General features: G+C 44.7%; 1 protein-coding gene across 1 annotated transcript; it reads left to right on the top strand.

Moving 5' to 3' along the window:
• The first annotated feature begins 10,240 nt into the window (after positions 1-10,240).
• Positions 10,241-18,177, top strand: LOC127307069 (E3 ubiquitin-protein ligase PRT1). The gene is made up of 8 exons (XM_051337766.2): positions 10,241-10,494; positions 11,996-12,024; positions 12,104-12,283; positions 14,799-14,870; positions 14,949-15,080; positions 15,169-15,372; positions 16,418-16,527; positions 17,713-18,177. Exons 1-8 carry the CDS (start codon positions 10,370-10,372, stop codon positions 17,986-17,988), a joined length of 1,128 nt encoding a protein of 375 aa, XP_051193726.1. The 5' UTR covers positions 10,241-10,369; the 3' UTR covers positions 17,989-18,177.
• The last annotated feature ends 2,198 nt before the right edge of the window (positions 18,178-20,375 follow it).

The following is a 20,375-nucleotide window of genomic DNA, read 5'->3' as shown; positions in this document are numbered from 1 at the left end:
TCCATTTTTTCATTATCATCAACAGTATTTATGCACAAAATTGGAAAAAGCACTCTGGGTAAATCTGAAAGTACGTGCAGTATACAAACCTGAGAATGTCCCAACTGGGTTCTCCATATCATTTAAATTCACGGACTATCTACCTAACTTGCTTCATTGCTCTGAAAAGCATGGCCCTCCTTCTGGATTAACTAATCACAGTGACCACATATCTGAAACAAAAGGGAAAAACAGCCAAAGGAATGGTGGAGGGCCAAGAAAAGAGTAATTTTCTACCAGGTAAGAAATAGCATAACAAATCACTGAGTGGAATTGAAAACAAATTCCATAATAATAGCTGATGTGAATGTGATTCAGAAGACATTATTTTTTATTCTGAAGGGAAAATAAGTATAATTAATAAGAACTCTATATTTTCTATATCTACCACGCAATGTAATAGGCGAAGGATTTTTTTCCCCAAATTCACCTAATGTTCAAATCTGCCGTGTTTCTTTCATGGCATGGATGCCTTTGAAGCTGTCGACCGTTTTTTGTAGTCCCCATGGAGCAAGCAACCTTCACAAAACTGTTGTTTGCAAGGTGTGTAGCTGAGCACCTTCCTTGCTCCCTAGCTAAAGGTATATACGTTGTATTGGCAGGCACAGCACGCAACAATTTGAAGCTAGATAGCGGGTTTTTGTTCAACTTGTTTGCATGATTTGATTTTTTTCTAGAGAAGGGATCTCATGCACATCATCCGAAATTCCGAATTCTGTACAAACCAAACCAGCTCCAAACATGAATCAAGCAGCAGATAATGGCAACATTCAGGTAGCCGTTTTGCCAATAACGCGAAGCGTTCAAAATGAAACCGGTCATCAGTTTCAAGGAACTCTGAATCCGAATAACAGGGAACGCTAGGTGATAGGCTGGATTGGAATTAATTTGGAAAACCCCAGTGCCACAGAAAATGAAGACATCTGCATGGAGGTTAGGTATAATCCAAAAGAACAAAGCAAGAGCAACTACCGTACATGTCATTCTTGCTTTGACATCCAACCGAGCTTGATCCTACATGGATGATTAAAATAATACAAATATGAGGTGCAAAGCTTGATGCATAGTTAGGAGTGTTCATCAACTGTACCTGTGACTCTGAGATTGATGCGTGGTGGCGTGAAGATCTAGGAGCATCAGAGGCAGCGCTGAATCGTGACATCGGAAGAAAGGAGCAGTCGTGCGTGATTATTGTCTCCGGTGAGAATTAAAGTGAGGGCTCCTAAGCTGCGATGGAGTGCCGTAGGTCCTATTTAGTCAAGAGAGGAGTCCACCCGCATGATAGGAAAATAATCAAGCCCAGAAGCGATGCAAATTGGGTGGCACGGTGGGTCTCAACATCATCTCCTGTCGTCGGACGTCTCACCTGTGTTTGTTCCCTTTGGTCGCCATCGATCCAAACCATCTCCTGGACTTCACACATTGTCGCTTCCGTCCAGATTGGTATCGCCATAGCGCGCCTAGACAGTCGTCGAATACGTTTATAGTAGATTCAGGGCACGTTGTGGTTTAATCAACTTCCGTGCCGCGAGATTGTTGTTCCCTGGAGCTAGCTTCAACCTTGATCATCGCGAGATCGTCACTATCGTCTCGAGCTGGTCGGAGATTCTGGGATCCACATGGAGCTAGCTCCGTGGGCGTGATATCGTCATTGTTGTCTTGTGCTTATCGGAGATCTGGGTAACCACACGGCGCGAGATTGTCAGCTACCTTCGAGAGATCAAAGCCAAACCATCGATCTGGCGATTTGCCTTTGATATATACTAATCACCCCTCGTGCACAAATTCCCAGCTGAAATCACGGAGAAGCACCAATGGCGGTTTATATGGAGCAAAGAGATAAGGTTTTTTAAAGAACAAATAAGTGTTTTGTGGAGAGAAAAAGGATCCGATCTTTTTTAGGTTGGATTTCATGTTACACACGGCTCATAATAGAAAATTTTAACAACCCACGTGCATGTCCTTTTGTACGGGATCCACAGATCTCAACCATTGGGATTTAATGACTTTGATTTGATAAATCTCCACCATTAGTTCTCTTGTGTTTTAATTATATAATAGATCTCAATCATGTAAGGCAGCTCATGAGATTATTGTATTGAAGCACATAGGAGAGAGATGAACCATATAGCTACCGGTACAGCCCCGAGCCTCGATGGAGAACTACTCCCTCCTCATGGGAGACAGCAGCGTTGATGAAGATGGCGGTGGTGTCGATGGAGAAGCCTTCCGAGGGCACTTCCCCGTCCCGGCGGCGTGCCGGAACAGAGACTCCTGTCCCCCAGATCTTGGCTTCGCGATGGCGGCGGCTCTGGATGGTTTCTCGTACCGTGGCTTTTCCGTATCGAGGTTTTAGGCCAGGGACCTTTTTATAGGCGAAGAGGCGGAGTCGGAAGGTCAACGGGGCGACGACACCATAGGGGGGCGCGGGCCACCCCCAGGCCGCGCCGGCCTATGGTCTGGTGGGCCTGTGGCCCCCCTCTGACGACTCTCGGGTGTTCTGGATGCTTCCGGGCAAAATAGGACCCTGGGCGTTGATTTCGTCCAATTCCGAGAATATTTCCTTACTAGGATTTCTGAAACCAAAAACAGCAGAAAACAGGAACTGGCCCTTCGGCATCTCGTCAATAGGTTAGTTCCAGAAAATGCATAAATATGACATAAAGTGTGCATAAAACATGTAGATATCATCAATAATGTGGCATGGAACATAAGAAATTATCGATACGTCGGAGACGTATCAGCAGCAAAGGCGAAGAACGACGACGAGGCATGCCTATCTCGCGCCCCGTAGTAGATTGATTAAGTTTACGTTTTTAAATTCGGTTTTTAAATGTCGTTTGAATTTCGTTTTGTATCAGTTCAACGTTCTTTTGTATAAATTTCGTATGAATTTCTTTTAAATTCGGTGTTTAAATGTCAATTTAAATTTAAATTTCTATCGGCTCCCCCAAATAGAGGATGCAGTCCGGCGTCCCCAAACGGAGGTGCCGGCGCCCCTGCTGGCGCCTATTTGGGGGCTACCGGTGAAGATGCTCTGATAAACTTATTCATCAGGGGCTCACTAGTAGGGAATAGCCTACCGCTCGCGTGTGTAGTCTGATTACCAGTCGCGGGCAACCACCCGCGACTAGTATCTCGCTAGTGGTATTAGTTATTCGTCACGTGTCATGCCGACACGCGATTGGTAGTCTATGTACCAGCCGTGTGCCCGTTCGGCACGCTACCATTTCATAAACTGGCCACATGCCCTACGACGTACTACGAGTACCTATATTACTGCTCGCGTGCCACCACGGCCCGCTGCTAGTATCCAATTTTTATGCTGTCGTTGCTCCTTATTTATACCGTTCCAATATAAATATTTATTTACTATTAAATTTCAATAGGTGGCTGCCTGGTGTCACAAACCGGTCAAAGTTTTTTTTCTCTAGGACCGACGTCTCCTGAAAATTCTAGGCTCAATATATCTAAATACGGATCTATTACGTCGCACCTTGCCTATATAATACTGCGTGGAGCGCAACCTACCGAACTCTTTCTTTCGTCGATCAGCTTAGAATCAGGGCATCTCCAGCGGCGTGGCGCATTTTAATGTCCGCGAGCGTCCGTTTGCGTCGCGCTGTGGACGCAAAAATGACGTTTTTTGTTCGCGCGTCCGTTTGCGTCTGGGGTCTGCTCCAGCAGGGCGACGCATTTTTTTTTCTTCCTTTTTTCTCTCTTCTCCATTTAAACATAGTTTCAAATATAACATTTTGAAACATGATTTTACACAAACTAACACATAGTTTGGAACATGGTTTACACAAACTAACACATAGTCTGAACCATGGTTGACACAAATATAATTTTTTTTTAAAAAGAAGCCAGTTGTGTTGATTTCCGTATGTTCGCTGCCAAGAAAGAACATTCAAGGGCACCCAGTCACCCAAACTGGAAAATCCAGCGGGAGGAGATGGTGCCCTTGTTGGTTCTACCGATGAAGCGAACATCCAGAAACCTCGACTACTGGCTTCGTCTGGCCCGTAGCCAGATTCGCTGCAAAGAAAGAACACTCAACGTTCTAACTATCGGTGTCGGAGCCGGAGTCGTCGGTGTGGTAGTGCCTGCGGCAGGATGTGTCGTCGAACACCTTGACGATCATCTTGTTGTCCCCCTCGTAGAGGAAGGTGAGCTGGCAGCCGGGCTCGAGGTCGAGGTCACGGGCGAACTTGTCCCACCCCGTGTGCAGGTACATCTTGCCCTGCCCGTCGAACAGGACCTCCACGGTCCAACGGCAGAAGTTGCAGCTGGCCTCCCGTAACTGCAAGTGTGCCGGCTCGACGCCGTCGACGAACTCGGCGAACTTGTCCGGTAGCCGCTTGATGACGAGTGGGTCGTCGTCGATGCGGAGGAGGAACTCGAAGCAGCGCTCCTCCTGCGAGGACGAGGAGGGCGCATGCGACGACGAGCGTGGGGCCGTAGCTGCTCCACCACGGCGGCCCCTGCCCCGTCCACGGGGGCGCCCAGGGCCGCGGCCTCTACCGCCTCGCCGGCCACCAGGACCGGCCATGGACTTCCTCGCGGGCTTGGCTGCGTCGCAGGAACACCTAGGCGGCGCTACGCTCGAGCTTTGTGGCGGCTAGGGTTTCTTTGGAGGAGTGGATGAGGAAGAAGAACGCGCGGCCCCTTTATATTGGCCGGCGGCATGCGGTGGCCGCGGGACGCGTGGCGTCGCCATTAACGTGGTTGACGGAGGTGGGCGGCCGCTCGGCAGCCGATGCATCGTCGCCATTAACATGGCGCAGAGTGCCGAAGCGACGCAGCTTTGCAGTCGCTGGCGCGTTTGAGAAGACGCATCGACGCAGGGTCGCTGCCAGGCGGGCCAGCCGAAACGTCCGCCAGACACGAGCGGACGTTTCCGGACGTCCGCAGAGACGCATCCGAGACGCATATTTGGGCCAGGTTTGCGTCTCCGCGGACGGCCCGATCACTTTGCGTCGCCCCGCTGGAACAGACCTCAGACGCATTTCCGATCACGACGGACGAAAACGGTCGCTGAGCGTCGCGCCGCTGGAGATGGCCCTCAGTTCAAGACACGAGATCCAATCCATATATACAAAGCGATAGGCTGAACATGCACGTCTAGCATGCAGCGTTCGTCCCAAGTCCGCTCGGGATGGACAGAACCGAATCCATCAGGAAATCATCCCGGGCACTCCCAATAAAAACTGGACGCGTACGTTTTATTTTTCTGATCGTCTGTTCCTAGCCTGAGAGCTCTGCTGGGATACATGAATCGCCCGATATTACCGCAACAAGGAGCTCGACCACTTGTGGCGGAAGAGGCGACCGGGAGGTACAGACGCATCATGTAGACTGCTACCACGGTTCCGGCCGCGTCACGGCAAGTCGGCAAGGGTCTTGAGGCGCCGCATCTTGCTTAGATGGATTGCTGCTCCCATACACAACGGGATAAGTGAAAATTCTTGATGGGAGTATCTGAATATCGATAGCTCTTAATGATCCTTCCTCAGTAAGTATGTGGCTTGCAACGAATAGGCGTGTTTACAGTTTTCTTTCTCTTGTCTCCTTGTCCTGGAACCAAATCAGAGCGGATGATCCTATCTGGAGCTTTTTTTTGCTCCTTAGTCTGAGCACCTAGCAACGTTGGGCTGCATATCTTGGTGGTTGGAGTTCGCGCTACACAACCATCTATGGACATATGGCCGATTCAAAAACTTTCTACAGGAAAAGGCTTATGAACAGACACAGAGAGCAACTGTAATAGAGAGAAGTAGCAGCACTGAGGGCGCTAAGCTCAAAGAAAAGGCTGAATGCCATATGAAGTTCTCGCTGAATAATTCAGGGTGATACAGCTGAAGGAAAGATCAGAGAGCATCACTTGGCTAAACAATTCAGTGATGAAACTGGATTGGCATTGCAAAGTTCATGGAAAGCTAGGTGCCTTTTAGTTTCTCTCCATGTTCTTATGGTCTGGATTAATTTTCTAATATATCAGAAATTGATAACAACAAGCTCTGGCTATTTTATTGAGTAAATAACAATCAATTTCTCCAAATACATATTTGTTATAAGCGTTCTCACAATAACAGCCTCACTCTGACAAATAATGATCACCCAATATCAGAATTTCACTCCTCATGCTTAAGGTTGGAAAGATGTAGAGGAAGAGAGCGCCTGACAGTACATAAGCAAGGGAAAAGTTTGGAGATTGTGGTCACTTATTTCAAATATGCCGATTCTTTCTTTTTTAAACATATTTATATAACTTCACTATAACGCTAAGGACTATATCTTCCATTAGGATTAGATTGTCATACGAATTTTAAACATATAAATATCACTGATTTTATTTAAGGTGGCCGTAGCAACGCACGGGTTTTATGCTAGTATTTATACAATATCAATACATAAGTAGTATCAAATGCATATATACACAAGATTTATTAACAATTAGCCAAGTGACCAACCCATTATGTTGCGCACTACATTGTGTATTGGACAAGACCTACATTGTTGATGCATGTAAAATGCATACATGAACTTTGCAGTCTATTATCACATATTCCAACTTATTTGCATGTTATTATTAGTTATAAACATGTTTTGCATTGATTGTTGGGGATTTTCTAATAACCCCCTTTCTCTGGTTTATAACTTTGCAGGAAACACCGCTTTTGCGTATTTTTAAATTTCACGGTCCGATACGAAGCCAAATTGAGATAGGATTTTTTGGAGCATCTTTCATCAAAGGAGAAGACCCTAAGCTTTTGGAGCAGCAAAGCGGAGTCACAAAAGACAAGATGACCCAGGTGGCCCAGTTAGCATGTGGGACCACGCTGATGACGCGTAAAGCACACGTCCGTTGGGAACCCCAAGAGGAAGATGTGATGCGTGCAGCGGCAAGTTTTCCCTCAGTAAGAAACCAAGGTTATCGAACCAGTAGGAGTCAAGGAGCACGTGAAGGTTGTTGGTGACGGAGTGTAGTGCGGCGCAACACCAGAGATTCCGGCGCCAACGTGGAACCTGCACAACACAATCAAAGTACTTTGCCCCAACTTAACAGTGAGGTTGTCAATCTCATCGGCTTGCTGTAACAAAGGATTAAATGTATGGTGTGGAAAATGATGTTTGCGAAAAACAGTAAGAATAATGTTTGCAGTAGATTGTATTCGATGTAAAAGAATGGACCGGGGTCCACAGTTCACTAGTGGTGTCTCTCCAATAAGAAATAGCATGTTGGGTGAACAAATTACAGTTGGGCAATTGACAAATAAAGAGGGCATAACAATGCACATACATATCATGATGATTAGTGTGAAATTCAATTGGGCATTACGACAAAGTACATAGACCGCTATCCAGCATGCATCTATGCCTAAAAAGTCCACCTTCAAGTTAGCATCCGCACCCCTTCCAGTATTAAGTTGCAAACAACAGATAATTGCATTAAGTATGGTGCGTAATGTAATCAACACAAATATCCTTAGACAAAGCATTGATGTTTTATCCCTAGTGGCAACAGCACATCCCCAACCTTAGAACTTTCTGTCACTGTCCCAGATTAAGTGGAGGCATGAACCCACTATCGAGCATAAATACTCCCTCTTGGAGTCACAAGTATCAACTTGGCCAGAGCCTCTACTAGCAACGGAGAGCAGGCAAGATCATAAACAACACATGTATGATAGATTGATAATCAACATAACATAGTATTCCATATTCATCGGATCCCAACAAACGCAACATGTAGCATTACAAATAGATGATCTTGATCATGATAGGCAGCTCACAAGATCTAACATGATGGCACAATGAGGAGAAGACAACCATCTCAAGCACGCTTATGGACCCATAGTCCAGGGGTGAACTACTCACACATCAATCCGGAGGCGATCATGGTGATGAAGAGTTCTCCGGGAGATGATTCCCCTCTCCGGCAGGGTGCCGGAGGCGATCTCCTGAATCCCCCGAGATGGGATTGGCGGCGGCGGCGTCTCTGGAAGGTTTTCTGTATCGTGGCTCTCGGTACTGGTGTTTTTGCGACGAAGGCTTTAAGTAGGCGGAAGGGTAGGTTTAGAGGCGGCGCGAGGGCCCCACACGCCAGGGCGGCGCGGGCCACCCTTAGGCCGCGCGGCCCTAGTGTGTCGGCGCCTCGTCGCCCCACTTCGTAATCCTTTCGGTCTTCTGGAAGCTTCGTGGAAAAATAAGACCCTGGGCGTTGATTTCGTCCAATTCCGAGAATATTTTCTTTGTAGGATTTCTGAAACCAAAAACAGCAGAAAACAGCAACTGGCTCTTCGGCATCTTGTCAATAGGTTAGTGCCGGAAAATGCATAAATATGACATAAAGTGTGTATAAAACATGTGAGTATCATCATAAAAGTAGCATGGAACATAAGAAATTATAGATACGTTTGAGACGTATCACATGCCACCTGGTCCAACATGAGCCTCGAGTGTTCGCAATCGTTCATCTTCATCTTAGGATCATCGCTTGACCTAAAACTGCCTATAAAAGACCCACCGAAGCGTTTTCTCAGAGGAGGCAACGAAAACACATAAACCACAAAACAGAGCCGGAACCTGCGAAGATTGGAGGGAAAACGCTGCAGAGTCGATCGCCAGAAACACCACAACATAGAAGAGGTAATCGAACTCACATTTTGGGTGACAACCAAATAGAGGACTCGTGGTATTGGGGTGGGCTGCTCCATGGCCTTCAAACTAGGCTACCAAACAAGCTCTAACGAAATCTTCAGTGCGCGAAAGAAAACCCCTTTGGAAGCAACCAAACGGATGAACATTTCTATCCCGTGACGCATTCCAAACGCGCAATAAACGTTTTAACCTACGTGCACAGACGTCGCGTCTCTCCTCTCAGCCGCCGCCTCAACCCTAGCCGCCTCCAGTTCTTCCTCCTTCATAGATTGGTTCCCCTTCTCCGGTCGGCTTCGCCGGCGTCGGGAGGAGTGGGGAACCTGATCTATACGTGGAGTTTTGAATAAAAGTATTGTTTTCATTAGATTATGTTAGGATTTTGGTAGCCGCCTTCTTGTTGGTTTCCCCTCAATGGAGATGGCATCGTCTGCAATAATTGATCTTCGGCCTTTCGTTCGGCGACGAGATCTTCTTCCCGACGTCAATGGTGGTGTTGAACAATCACAATTTTCTAGGTATGGGTCTTCGGATCTTGCTTCGCCATATCGGTTTTGGATCTTTTATCATTGTTGCTGTGAGGAGGATTATCCTAGCAGTTTTTGTCCCGGTTGCTACGTCCTCAACAATGGTGATTCGTACTCTCGGCTCTCCATCGACGACGACAAAGCTAGTCGGTTATTATTCCCTGACATACTGTTGTAGGTACTCTTGCCGATGTTGTATGACTGCTTTAATGGTTGCGTGCGTGCACGCAGCCTTGTCATTGCGGCTCAAAAAAATATGGGAGAACTTCGTCGGTATCTATAGGTCTATGGTTCGTTATCTATCTTTGGCTGCCTTCAGAAGAGTACAAGATTGTGTTCTGGAAGAAGAAAAAAATTGAAGACCTCGAAGATTTGTTACTATCTTTTAGACTTTATTTTGTAACCCTTGGAGTCAGTTCATGTATCTCTACCATGTACTATTTGTTGCTATGAATATGTGTGGTATTGATTGTCAAAAAAAACTTTTTAACCTACCTCAAAACCAGCCCAGTGCCAAATGCCTCCCCGATAAATGGGTCGGGCCGCTCGGATGACCTAAGGGCTAAGAGCATCTCCAGTCGCGTCCCCCAAACACGGCGAACAATAAATGGAGAAAAATGTGTTCCAGTCGCGTCCCCCAAAGCTAAATAGCGCCTCATTTTATGTCCGGCGTCCCCGGTATAGAGTCTCTACCGGGGACGCCGGACACAAAAAAAAGCGTCCGGACCATGCATGCATCCCCTACTCCCCACATGTCATTCTCTTTCCCCACACTTTCTCTCACCTATTTTTCCTACATGCGGTGGTCCCCTCTATTAAAATGCATGTATCCGGACGCTGTTTGAGGGGCGCGACTGGGAAGGGCCTCTTTTTTGTTCATATTTTTAGTCTCTTTTTGTCTGCCGCTGTCTCCAAACGAGCCCCAAATCGTCGTGCCGGACGTTTTTTGAGGGACGCGGGTGGAGATGCTCTAAGGGCACATTTGTTGTCTTTGCACTTTCATCCCTTCCCGTTTTCACTCTAAACAAAAAAAAAAAAATCTCCCTTCCCGTTCTGCTCTGGCGCACTCGCATAATCGCATCTGCTGACCCGGCGACCTTCAGGCAGAATTCCCCATCCGCCGAGGGAGCAAATCGAGGAAGATGGCCTCCGAGGACCGTAGCCCGATCCACGCGCCGGAGAAGAAGGAGGAGGCCGCCGCCACCGCTGGAGCTGGAGCTGGCTTCGACGATCTGGTGGACCCACGGTTCCAGTGCTGCGTATGCCTGTGAGTTACCCGGCGTCTTTCTCTCCTCTCTCTTATTCGCTGTGGCCATGGGCAGTGGCGGAGCCAGGGTCCAAAACCTGTGATGTCAAGCTTTAAAAATGTGAAGATTGTTCTTGTAGAGAACATATTTATGTAGACAAATTAAATGGGAGTAGAAAAGATCACACTTTATTGCAGCATAATTATAGTAGATTCCCTTTGCGATTATGTAAATCTTCATGATATGACTTCCCAATGTTCAGTTGTTTGTGAAGAATTTGCAACATTTGACCGTGGCTCTCACTTCTTGAAAAATATATCCATATGCCAAAGTTAAGACCTGGCAATAAAAAAGTTGCTTCTATAAGAAAGCAATTTAATTAACTGATAAACGTAGAGAATACTGCACAGAATACGTAGAGAAGTCGCTGGACAAAGATCGTGAGGATCAGTCAGAAAGTTATTGTGCTTCCATTACTTTGTTTTGCAGTATGAGCAGACAAACGATTACCCGATGCAGATGAAAAGTGGGCATGCTAGTCAGTTTCCAATTTTTTTCACTGAGGAGCGGGGCATGCATGTCTGTGTATTAAACTTTCCAAAACCTGTGTAGTCGCTTGACTACACTGCCATACACTGCTGGCACGTCTTGGAGACCAACCTGGGTGCTGGCCCAGTCTTCTCAAAGTGAAATTCACTTTTATCAGCTTATTTGACCCACACCAAATATGGTAAATAATGGTCCATTTAAGAGATATGGATCCATTGGCCCATACTACCATTGTGCAATGACAGTTTGGCCCATGCTAATATTCTGGCCACGCTCCGCCACTGCTGTCATAACGTGGCTCCGCCACTGGCCATGGGCAGATGAATATCCTTGTTCGTGCTGTGCAATTAGTCGGGTCCTGCTGTACTCGTGCTCCTGAATTTGTGTGTATCGGTAGTCGATACTTGTGGTCTGGACTATCTAGGAATACGAATAACGAAATGTTGCACACTGGTCTGGTTTGGATGAGCAAGTGAGAACGAGACTAAAAAACGTTGACCAACAGGGGAATGATCCCTCCCTTGGCTGTACGTTGTTAGGTAGGATGTGACTCCCAAACGGATTAAACCTCTGTCCATAAAAGGAGGTCCCAAGTTTCTTTAGTGTCTAGATATATCCGAATTTAGACAAATCTCCGACATCCTTTTATGGATGGCGGGAGTATGATTTAACTTGCATGGTAGATACCTGATGGTGAAACAACATGGTGGCGCTTACTTCTTCTAATAATTCACCTAAAAATATTTCTCTTGGTTGCTTCACACTTGCTTTTTGACGAGCATTGAATTACGTTGGGTTTGATTCTGCACTAATGTGCTAATGATCTCAAACTCTCCTACTTCTCTTTCAATCGGCTTTGTATCATTACCAGATTGTCTCCCTTTTGCTCTTTGATAAGCATTGAGTTGCAAAGGCTTCAGTTTTGCACAAATGTAATGATGATCTCTAATGCTTGTTTAATATGTCTTGCAGGGAGCTTATCTATAAACCAGTTGTTATTGGTAAGGGTTTATTCTTTACGCTCATCTAAAAGCCAATCGAGTGCACTTCTCAAATCTCATTTAACGTTTGTTGCTGCAGCATGTGGTCATATCTCATGTTTCTGGTGCGTGCATAAAGCAATGGACTACCATCGGCAATCCTATTGTGCAATATGCAGGCAACCTTACATTCATTTTCCGAGTATTTGTCAACTCCTCCATCATTTGCTTTTAAAGCTTGAACCTGTGGAATACAAGAAAAGGGAAAAAGAAGTACTAGGTGAGTGCTCAATGCCCAAAGCACGGGCACCCCTTTGCCTACAAGAAGCAATATTTTTGTGCATTAAATGTTTATTTATGTTGTCAACACAACATGCGTGGTGATCTGATGTTCTTACAAAACTAAATCATGTTGGGAATTGTTCTTTGGTATTTTTTTTGCAAGCCCAGAATTCAAAAATACCACCAGTTGTACTGAACTAGAGTATATTTCACAAGTTGTATTCAAATCCATCACATCCAAATTGATTAGTCAAAGTAGGAATCATCAGTGTGGATCAGAACTTGGTGGGGGTATTAGGTGAATATGTTTGAGGTTTTGGGCTGTTGCCTTAGGCCTTGTTTGGATAGCAAATTTTGGCAGAACTAGTTCTCCGTAATCTAGGATAACCATCTAACAAACCAAATCTTGTCTGGATGCTGCAACTAAAACGAAAATAAGCAAGATTGAGTTTCCATAAAACCAGGAAAGTGCGTATTGGGAAAAACGACTATTAGTCTTTTTTGTGAAAACGTGATTAGGCAAAACCAGGGCAGCACCCTGGACGGCAACTGCGTGGTGGCCTGGCCATCTATCTCTTGCGGCGACCTGGCCTCCTTCCCGTACAAACCCATCGAGGTCTAGGTCGCCAAGCTCGGCCGACTCCTGGACAATCCCGGCCATGGCGGCGCGCTCAAATCTGGAGACGGTTAGGCTTCTCCTCCAGGCTCATGGTGCCGCCGCTCGCCTGCCACCCCTGGACCGCTGCCGGCAACCGCACCGTCTACGGTAGCTCGAACATGCTCCACCACGAGCCCACGACGAGGTAGCGCTGATCTTCATTGTCGCCGTCGGCGGTGCTCCGAATCGTCACGAGGACGGCAATGGCATGTGCTTCGTGCTCGCTGCTGACATGCTAGATACATGGCCGAGCAGCACAGAGATAGCCAAACATGTCTGGTGGACGGCAATGACATGTGCCACCTGTGCATTCATCGTCGCCACTAGCAGGTCAATTGCAGCTATCTTGGCGGCCAGAAAGCCTGTCAGTGCTGCCTTCAGTTCCTTTTCGGTTCCATGAAATCCATGATCCCATGGTCCATGAACTGGTGTACTAGGTCTTGTTGTCATCCAGTTCAATGTAGAGTACACGATTGGGAGATCCGGTGACTGCCCTCACACTGACTAGAAGTCAATTCAAACTTTCAGAAGCAGGTGGTACAGTTCTCGACCTCAACTCACGGCCTATCCTTGCGGCATGCCGGCCGGCACCGTGGCACCAGCATGTGGCCGTGCACGTGTGCACCTTCGCCGGCACCAGCGTGTGGCCTCTCACGGGAGCACCTTCGATGGCAACAGCCATTACCGGCGACTCTGCGTCGGTGCCCTGGCATGCACCGTGTACAGAAGGCCCTTGTGCGGCCGCATTCTGACATGTCATGTCTTGCACTACACATCATTAACCATCCAAACACTATACTGTGAAAACGTGCTTTATGCCTGTAGTCACCGAAGCAAGTTTTTTTCTTGAACGCACTCTAACCGAAAAACTAACTAAAACTGGTTTTGCTAAAAATCCTTCTTAAACTCGTTTTCTAAAAACTAACTCCAAATCCTCCTGACCCAAACAACCACTTAGGTTTGGATTTTCCCTACTCGTTACGATCTAGGCCATTGGTTGGGGGAGGGGCAAACAATGTACCTTACTAATAATCTGCTTTTAAGTTGAGGGGACGTCGGGACGACGGTGAGGACGTACTGGGAGCGGGCAGCTATGACGAGGGAAGCAATGACAACAGTATTACCACAGACCGAATCAGAATTCTCAGTAGGTAAGATTCGAGATAGAAGCGATTGGTAGGAAAATCAAACTATCATGTTGTTTTCACTTTTCGTTTTTGAACCTACAAATATAGCTGAACTAAAGAAAATTAAAAGGGAGTTGGAACAGATTAGAAACAATGTACCTTGACTAATAATCTGGTGGTAAGTTGAGGGTACGTTGGATGACAGTGAGGATGTACTGGGAGCGGGCAGCTATGATCAGCGGAGGCTGCAGTACTACTCGGCTTCTTGGTCAAGCAGGGACTCAAGTCTAGGTCGGCCGCTACAGGCTACACTGACCGGTGGCAGGAACCATGGGACTTTGGAGACGAGATCGATCGATATACTAGGGTCAAAAAGACGAGGCGTCCGAGTTACTAGATGATCGCCTATACATGTGCAGTCAGGCAAATGTGCTACTCCCTCCGATCCATAATAAGTGTTTTAATTGTTTGTTCTAGACTATCGCTTTGGGGTGAGGTACTAGCAATTATGTATTTCTATTCATCTATGGTCATTAGCACATCATACATGTCCTAATGCTACTAGCGCCTGCTGTGAATCGTTAGGGGGACGAGCCACTACATTACATTTTGGAAATCAGATTGCTTTTCACATTCTAACACTTCTTTCCATTATTTTTATTAATTAGCATTCCTCACATGTTGCTTCTTATGAAGTATTATTATGTTCTAATTACGTCACAATTCAGAGACAGAGAAGAGCAATGGTACATACTCTCCACAAAATATTGACCTCTTATACTCTAAGGGCAATAATTATGGTAAGAATTCTGCTATGTAACTGCAATAATATCTGCCTCAGTTTAGCCTTTATTTATAAGCCATGCTGCTTTTTCAAGAAAATGGAAAAGATGGAGACAGCAAGCTTGAAGGTAGCAAAATCGGATTTCCAGGTGAAGATTCAGTTGATGTGTCATGTCCTCTCTGTAAGGAGTTGCTATATCAACCTGCTGTTCTTAACTGTGGTCATGGTAAACTCTAAATTTTGAATAAAAGGTTGTTCACATTTTGTAGTTTTTAATCTTTGTAGAAACTGACTTATCTTGGTTTTGTGATAAGTATATTGTGTGTCTTGTTTGCCTTCCTTGGGCGATGAGACATTGAAATGTCAAGTTTGTGGAGGTCTTCATCCCGGAGGTTTTCCCAATGTTTGTTTAGATCTTGACCACTTTCTGGAAGAATACTTTCCATCTGAATATGAATCAAGACGCAATAAACTTAAGCCTGAGAACAGTCAATACAATCCTGAAGGATCATCTTCAGGTAAGTTCTTTTTTTCTCAAGATCAAATTCACGCAACATAATATAGCTCTCTACCCAAAAAAACATAATACTGTACATCAAGATCACACAGAGCTTCATGAAATTTTTGTTTGACTTGCTTGGTTTAGCTAAATGTGGCATGTAAAATTGAGTTGTTTGTCCTGGGTTATCCATCTTGATGGCTTTTGTCTGCTACTAATTTTTGGTACTTGCATTTTCCTAAACAGTGCCTTGTACTTAGAATAAGCACCCATAATCATGTTTATAGCTTCAGCAGTTATGTCGCCTCTTATTGGATCAACCGATGCATCAACCAATGCAGAGGCCGGGGATATACCCATTTCGAAAAAAAACTTATTTGAGCAGTGAAAATACCGTTAACATAGCAGTTTAAATATGAAATACACTCTGAGTGTCAGGGACTCTTTTAGAAAAATGATACAGTATCTAGTTTGTGTCAGCGGCACTACATAAAATGATTTAGTTCCATTTAGTGTTGATTTTCCCACGAAAATTTGCATTTAGGAAAGATTTTTGGCATAGTTCATGTCGTTAACTTTGTGCCCACCCAAGGCATTATTTTTATATGGATATGTCTAGATCCATTATAATTGGTCAACAGTTTTAGATATTATTATATATACTGTGAGCTGTGGAGTGTGCAGTCGAACTGTTCGAGTAGGGATCGCAGTTTGTTGTGGAAATTACCCACAGAGTTTGAAACAACAATGGATTATGAAACGAGAACTGGCATAGGGGTTTGGCACCACATGAGCGCGAGTGAGTTTCGTTTTGTTTTAACTGTCTAGCATAACTCAACGTGGTATCATATTATTTCTTCCAAAAAAATCTAAGGTAGAGTCTGCATGGATAGTTTTGGGTTTTCTTCTGTTTCTTTAGTCATAGAGAAGCTCACGCGGTGATTACTTTTCTTTCATGAAGGTGCAACTTGAGATCTTCGTAAATCATGTTTTGAAATGAAGCACATGCCTGATTCATTTTTTCTTACTGAAGTCCTTTGTTTTTTTTTTTTTTTTTGGTTCAGGTACTTCATGCAGCAAAGATAACATGGATAGACAAGCAAAAGGGGGAACTGTACAGAAGAATCTGAACTTATCAAATGTTCACATTGGAGTTGGATGTGACTCATGTGGGGTAAAGTTCAGAAACTTTTCAGTAATTATTCAAGCATACATCCAGTGATTAATCCCATACCAATGGAGTGACACTATTGGATATTGGTAGATATAAGGGGTTTTTTCACAAATTCCAAATGGTTTGATGAGTTTGTGTGTTTATTTTGTTGTCCCCTTAGTGTTATGTGTATATCTCCCATTATAGCATCATTAATGTTACCAACAAATAAAAAGCCTGTTCAGGTAGTCCTTCTAGTTCCCAGAAAGAGTTTGATAGTTGATACCCTTAGTTGTCTCTGCAAGACCAAGGGCTGGTAAATATATTTTTGTTAAGATGAACCATTCTATATGTAATGTGCATGTACTAACCAAAAGATGCCTTTACTTTAGTGTTAGGCCTATATCCAATTAGTCATTTTCACGAATAACTTGTACTAATCTTAGTACATGTATCCATTAGTATAAATACTTGAAAGTGTCACATAAGGATGTAAGTAGGATCCCGCCAATATCACGATCCCACTTATAGCTCATTTATTGACTTTTAATTCAGAATTTTGGACCAGACTTTGAACTAAGAAAATTTCAGATGAACTATAAGTGGGACATTGGTGGGATCCACTTGGCACCTTAGTGCAGTGTTCGTGTTCTGCTATACATGACACCAGTCTTGCTTTTTCTTAGACCTATCATTACATGTTTGCCAAAACTAGTTATATGTATGTACAAAATGACAGGCTTTTCATTCTTGCACTCTTAGAGGACTTATTACAGAGTTTACGTTCCATTTAATAAGCTTGTGTTCTACCATCCATCTTATGACATTTTTTAAATATAAACACAGTTTTACATTTTTCGGAAGATATTACACTACTATGAAATGTAGTATTCCCTCCGTCCCAAAATATGTGACTCAATTTTGTTGGTTATTTTGGGACCGAGGTAGTAGTTCTTAAATTGAATGCAGGGTGTCAAAAACTAGAAATGTTGCAAGATTTCATCTAATTTTAAATTTATGTGCTCACTGACTAACTGTTCAGTCATAGACACTACCAACTTTTGTGGTCTCTTATTCAAAACAAAACCTCAACACAAAATCCAATTTGGAGATATTGATAAGCACCGTTGTATCCTAGCTTTAATTATCATTTTTTAATTACTCTCATCCTTTTGGTATGACGGAACTGATGATTGGACATTGCAGGTTTACCCGATTATGGGCATGCGTTACAAATGCAAGGATTGCACAGAAAGAATCGGGTTTGACCTCTGCGGGGAGTGCTACAACAACAGATCAAAACTCCCAGGCCGCTTTAATCAGCAGCATACCTCTGACCATAGGATGGAACTCGATAATACAAGACTCTACGGAGGGCTGATAGCACAATTGGCATTAATTGGTGCTGGAGGTATTGGTGAAGCAATAGCTGACGATCATGAAATAGAAGATGACACTGACGAGGATGCTGAGTTGCTGTAGAAATCAAGCATCTTTTGTAAGCGTAGCTGATTCTGGGAGGGAGGCTTGAATTTTGTGGGAGTCAGGGTACATGAATGTAATAATACTGTTACGTGCTATATCGTCCTTGTTTCCTTTTGGGTCCAAGGGTCAGTGTCTTGTTTATGCTTTTGTAAATATAAACTTATATTTTGGTCTTCCATCTCAAATCTATACCTACTAATAAAGGAAGTAAGGTTTCTCTCCAATTTTTTCGTCCGTTTTTAAATTACCCTTAATTTTGAGTTGATATTACAGCCTCTGCCAATACCGGTTCGTGCGCTCGATCCCACGAAACAAAAGTCAACCGTGTCTCCCCACACCTCCTTCCTCCGCCGCGTCGCCTGGGCAGCTGGGCTTCCTTCCCCGACCAGGCGACCTCTAGCCCCTTCGTCCACGAGCCTACGTCGCACACAGCTACGCACACCCCGTCCGGGCATCATCACGGCGGCCGCCCCGTGACCCTTCCGCGTCCTTTCCCCTAAACTCGTGCAGATGGCAAGTGATAGAAGTGGCGGCGCGGCCGGTCGACCATGGCGGCAGGGGTATAGCAGCAACTGGGGCGGAGCAGGGTGCAGCGCGGCTCGGCGCGAGAGGCGAATGGGAAATCGACGGGCGGCGGAACGCGGGCCGGATGCGAAGCTGCCTGCGTCGACGCGGCAAGGAAGTGTGCATGTGTGCTGAGTGAAGATAGAATTGGGACGCGGGCGCAGGGTGGGAAGCCATCTGCTATTTTCGGGAGACACGAGGACGAGGGAGCTTGGCCGCGCCGTACAGTCTCCCCTGTTCTCCTCCGTGGATGCATTATTTTCAACTAGATTTTTCCACCATAGCAGAAAGCTTGTAGACAAGAGATGATTCTTCAGGGAGGCGATTCTCAGTAACTGAAATCAAGAGGTATAGATTGCTCCCTAGGGCGATTGCTCCGTGAGATCTATGGATTTAGGATAAATTGCTTCCTAAGATCTGGGGAGAATTCAATTTGGACTTCATGGGATTTGGAGAGATTGGATGGACCACAGGGAAGTTGAGATGGCCACGAGGGGCACATGGAGCTCGAGCCCGCCGTGAGAGACGAAATTAACGATGACCTGAATCGTCAGGTCCTAGCGTGGTGCTTTCTTCCGTTTGCAAGGTAGGTGCGGCCTCAGCTCGAATTTAATTTTCTTTTTGTATCTTTCGAGAGCGACAGTGGGAGTAGGAGTTCATTAGAGTAGTGGAAATATGCCTCTGCTTCTTTGCTTCTCCTACGTAAGAGTTAAGAAAATATTATTGCTAATTGTTGCGTCAGCCTCCAGATTGCAAATTTACCCTCCTTCCATTTGAGCTCTCCGTTCAGTGTTCATGTGTTCATTCTATTTGATGAAATCATACTTGGCTCAGGATGCAATGCGTTGTCTACTGATTCTAAATTTCTGGACATGTTTTACTTGGTGAATAATCTTGAAAATACTACTCCGAGTGTCATAAGAATGGTACAAAAATTGTACTTAACTGAAAAGTATTTTCCGAGTGTCATAACTGGTGATATTGTCAACTACGAAAATATATTAATTAATTTATTTTTCTATGCTTAATATAGAGGCGGTGGATATTATTTTTGACGACGGAGCAACAAGATAGATACGAGAAAAAGGGTTGCTCCTATTATTATTAGATATAGATTTTTGTCATAATTGTTGTGTAGTGGGGCAAGGTTTTTTTTTTCTCGGTAGGCAAAACATATCGGTGGGTAGCGGTATTCCGGTATTTCCGAAATCTCGGAAATACCGGCAAAATACCGGCCGAGATTTGTCAAACCAACTCACTATTTTGTTCAAAATTTATCAAAAAGAATTAAATATGACCAACTTATTTAAATACCAGAGAATTTCTTTCGGTATTTTGTTTTCTCGGTGGTAACCGGTAAAGCTGGTTTTCGCCGAAATCCCGGAAATTCCAACCGAGAAAAAAACCCTGAGTGTGATTGAAATTTCGGTAAAAAGAACATACTTCTAAATAATGGTACAACCAAAATCGAGTTTTAAGTTACACCAATTTATCTTAGACCCGTTGCAACGCACGGGCTTCTTTTGCTAGTAATAATAAAATTGCATATCGTAAAGCAAATGCTAGTAACAAGGAGACCTATTGATTTATATCATACCCATTAACAAGTAAGGTTTGTTATCAGTCTGCTCTGAATTATAAGATGTTTTACTACCCTGGATCCATAAAAATTATTGGGAATTACTAAGTTAGTTCAACTTTTGTACTATCTTTCCATTTACAGGTAGTGGTTTTTCCTAAATTATACTCCGTGCGCACGACTGAATGGATCGTAGCGAACAAGAGGGGGGGGGGTGAATGGCGCTACGGCAAGTTTTAAC

This window comes from Lolium perenne, chromosome 6 (assembly GCF_019359855.2).
Source record: "Lolium perenne isolate Kyuss_39 chromosome 6, Kyuss_2.0, whole genome shotgun sequence".
Taxonomy (NCBI): Eukaryota; Viridiplantae; Streptophyta; class Magnoliopsida; order Poales; family Poaceae; genus Lolium; species Lolium perenne.
The sequence above is the reverse complement of the archived record's forward strand: the minus strand, read 5'-3'. Positions and strand labels throughout refer to the sequence as shown.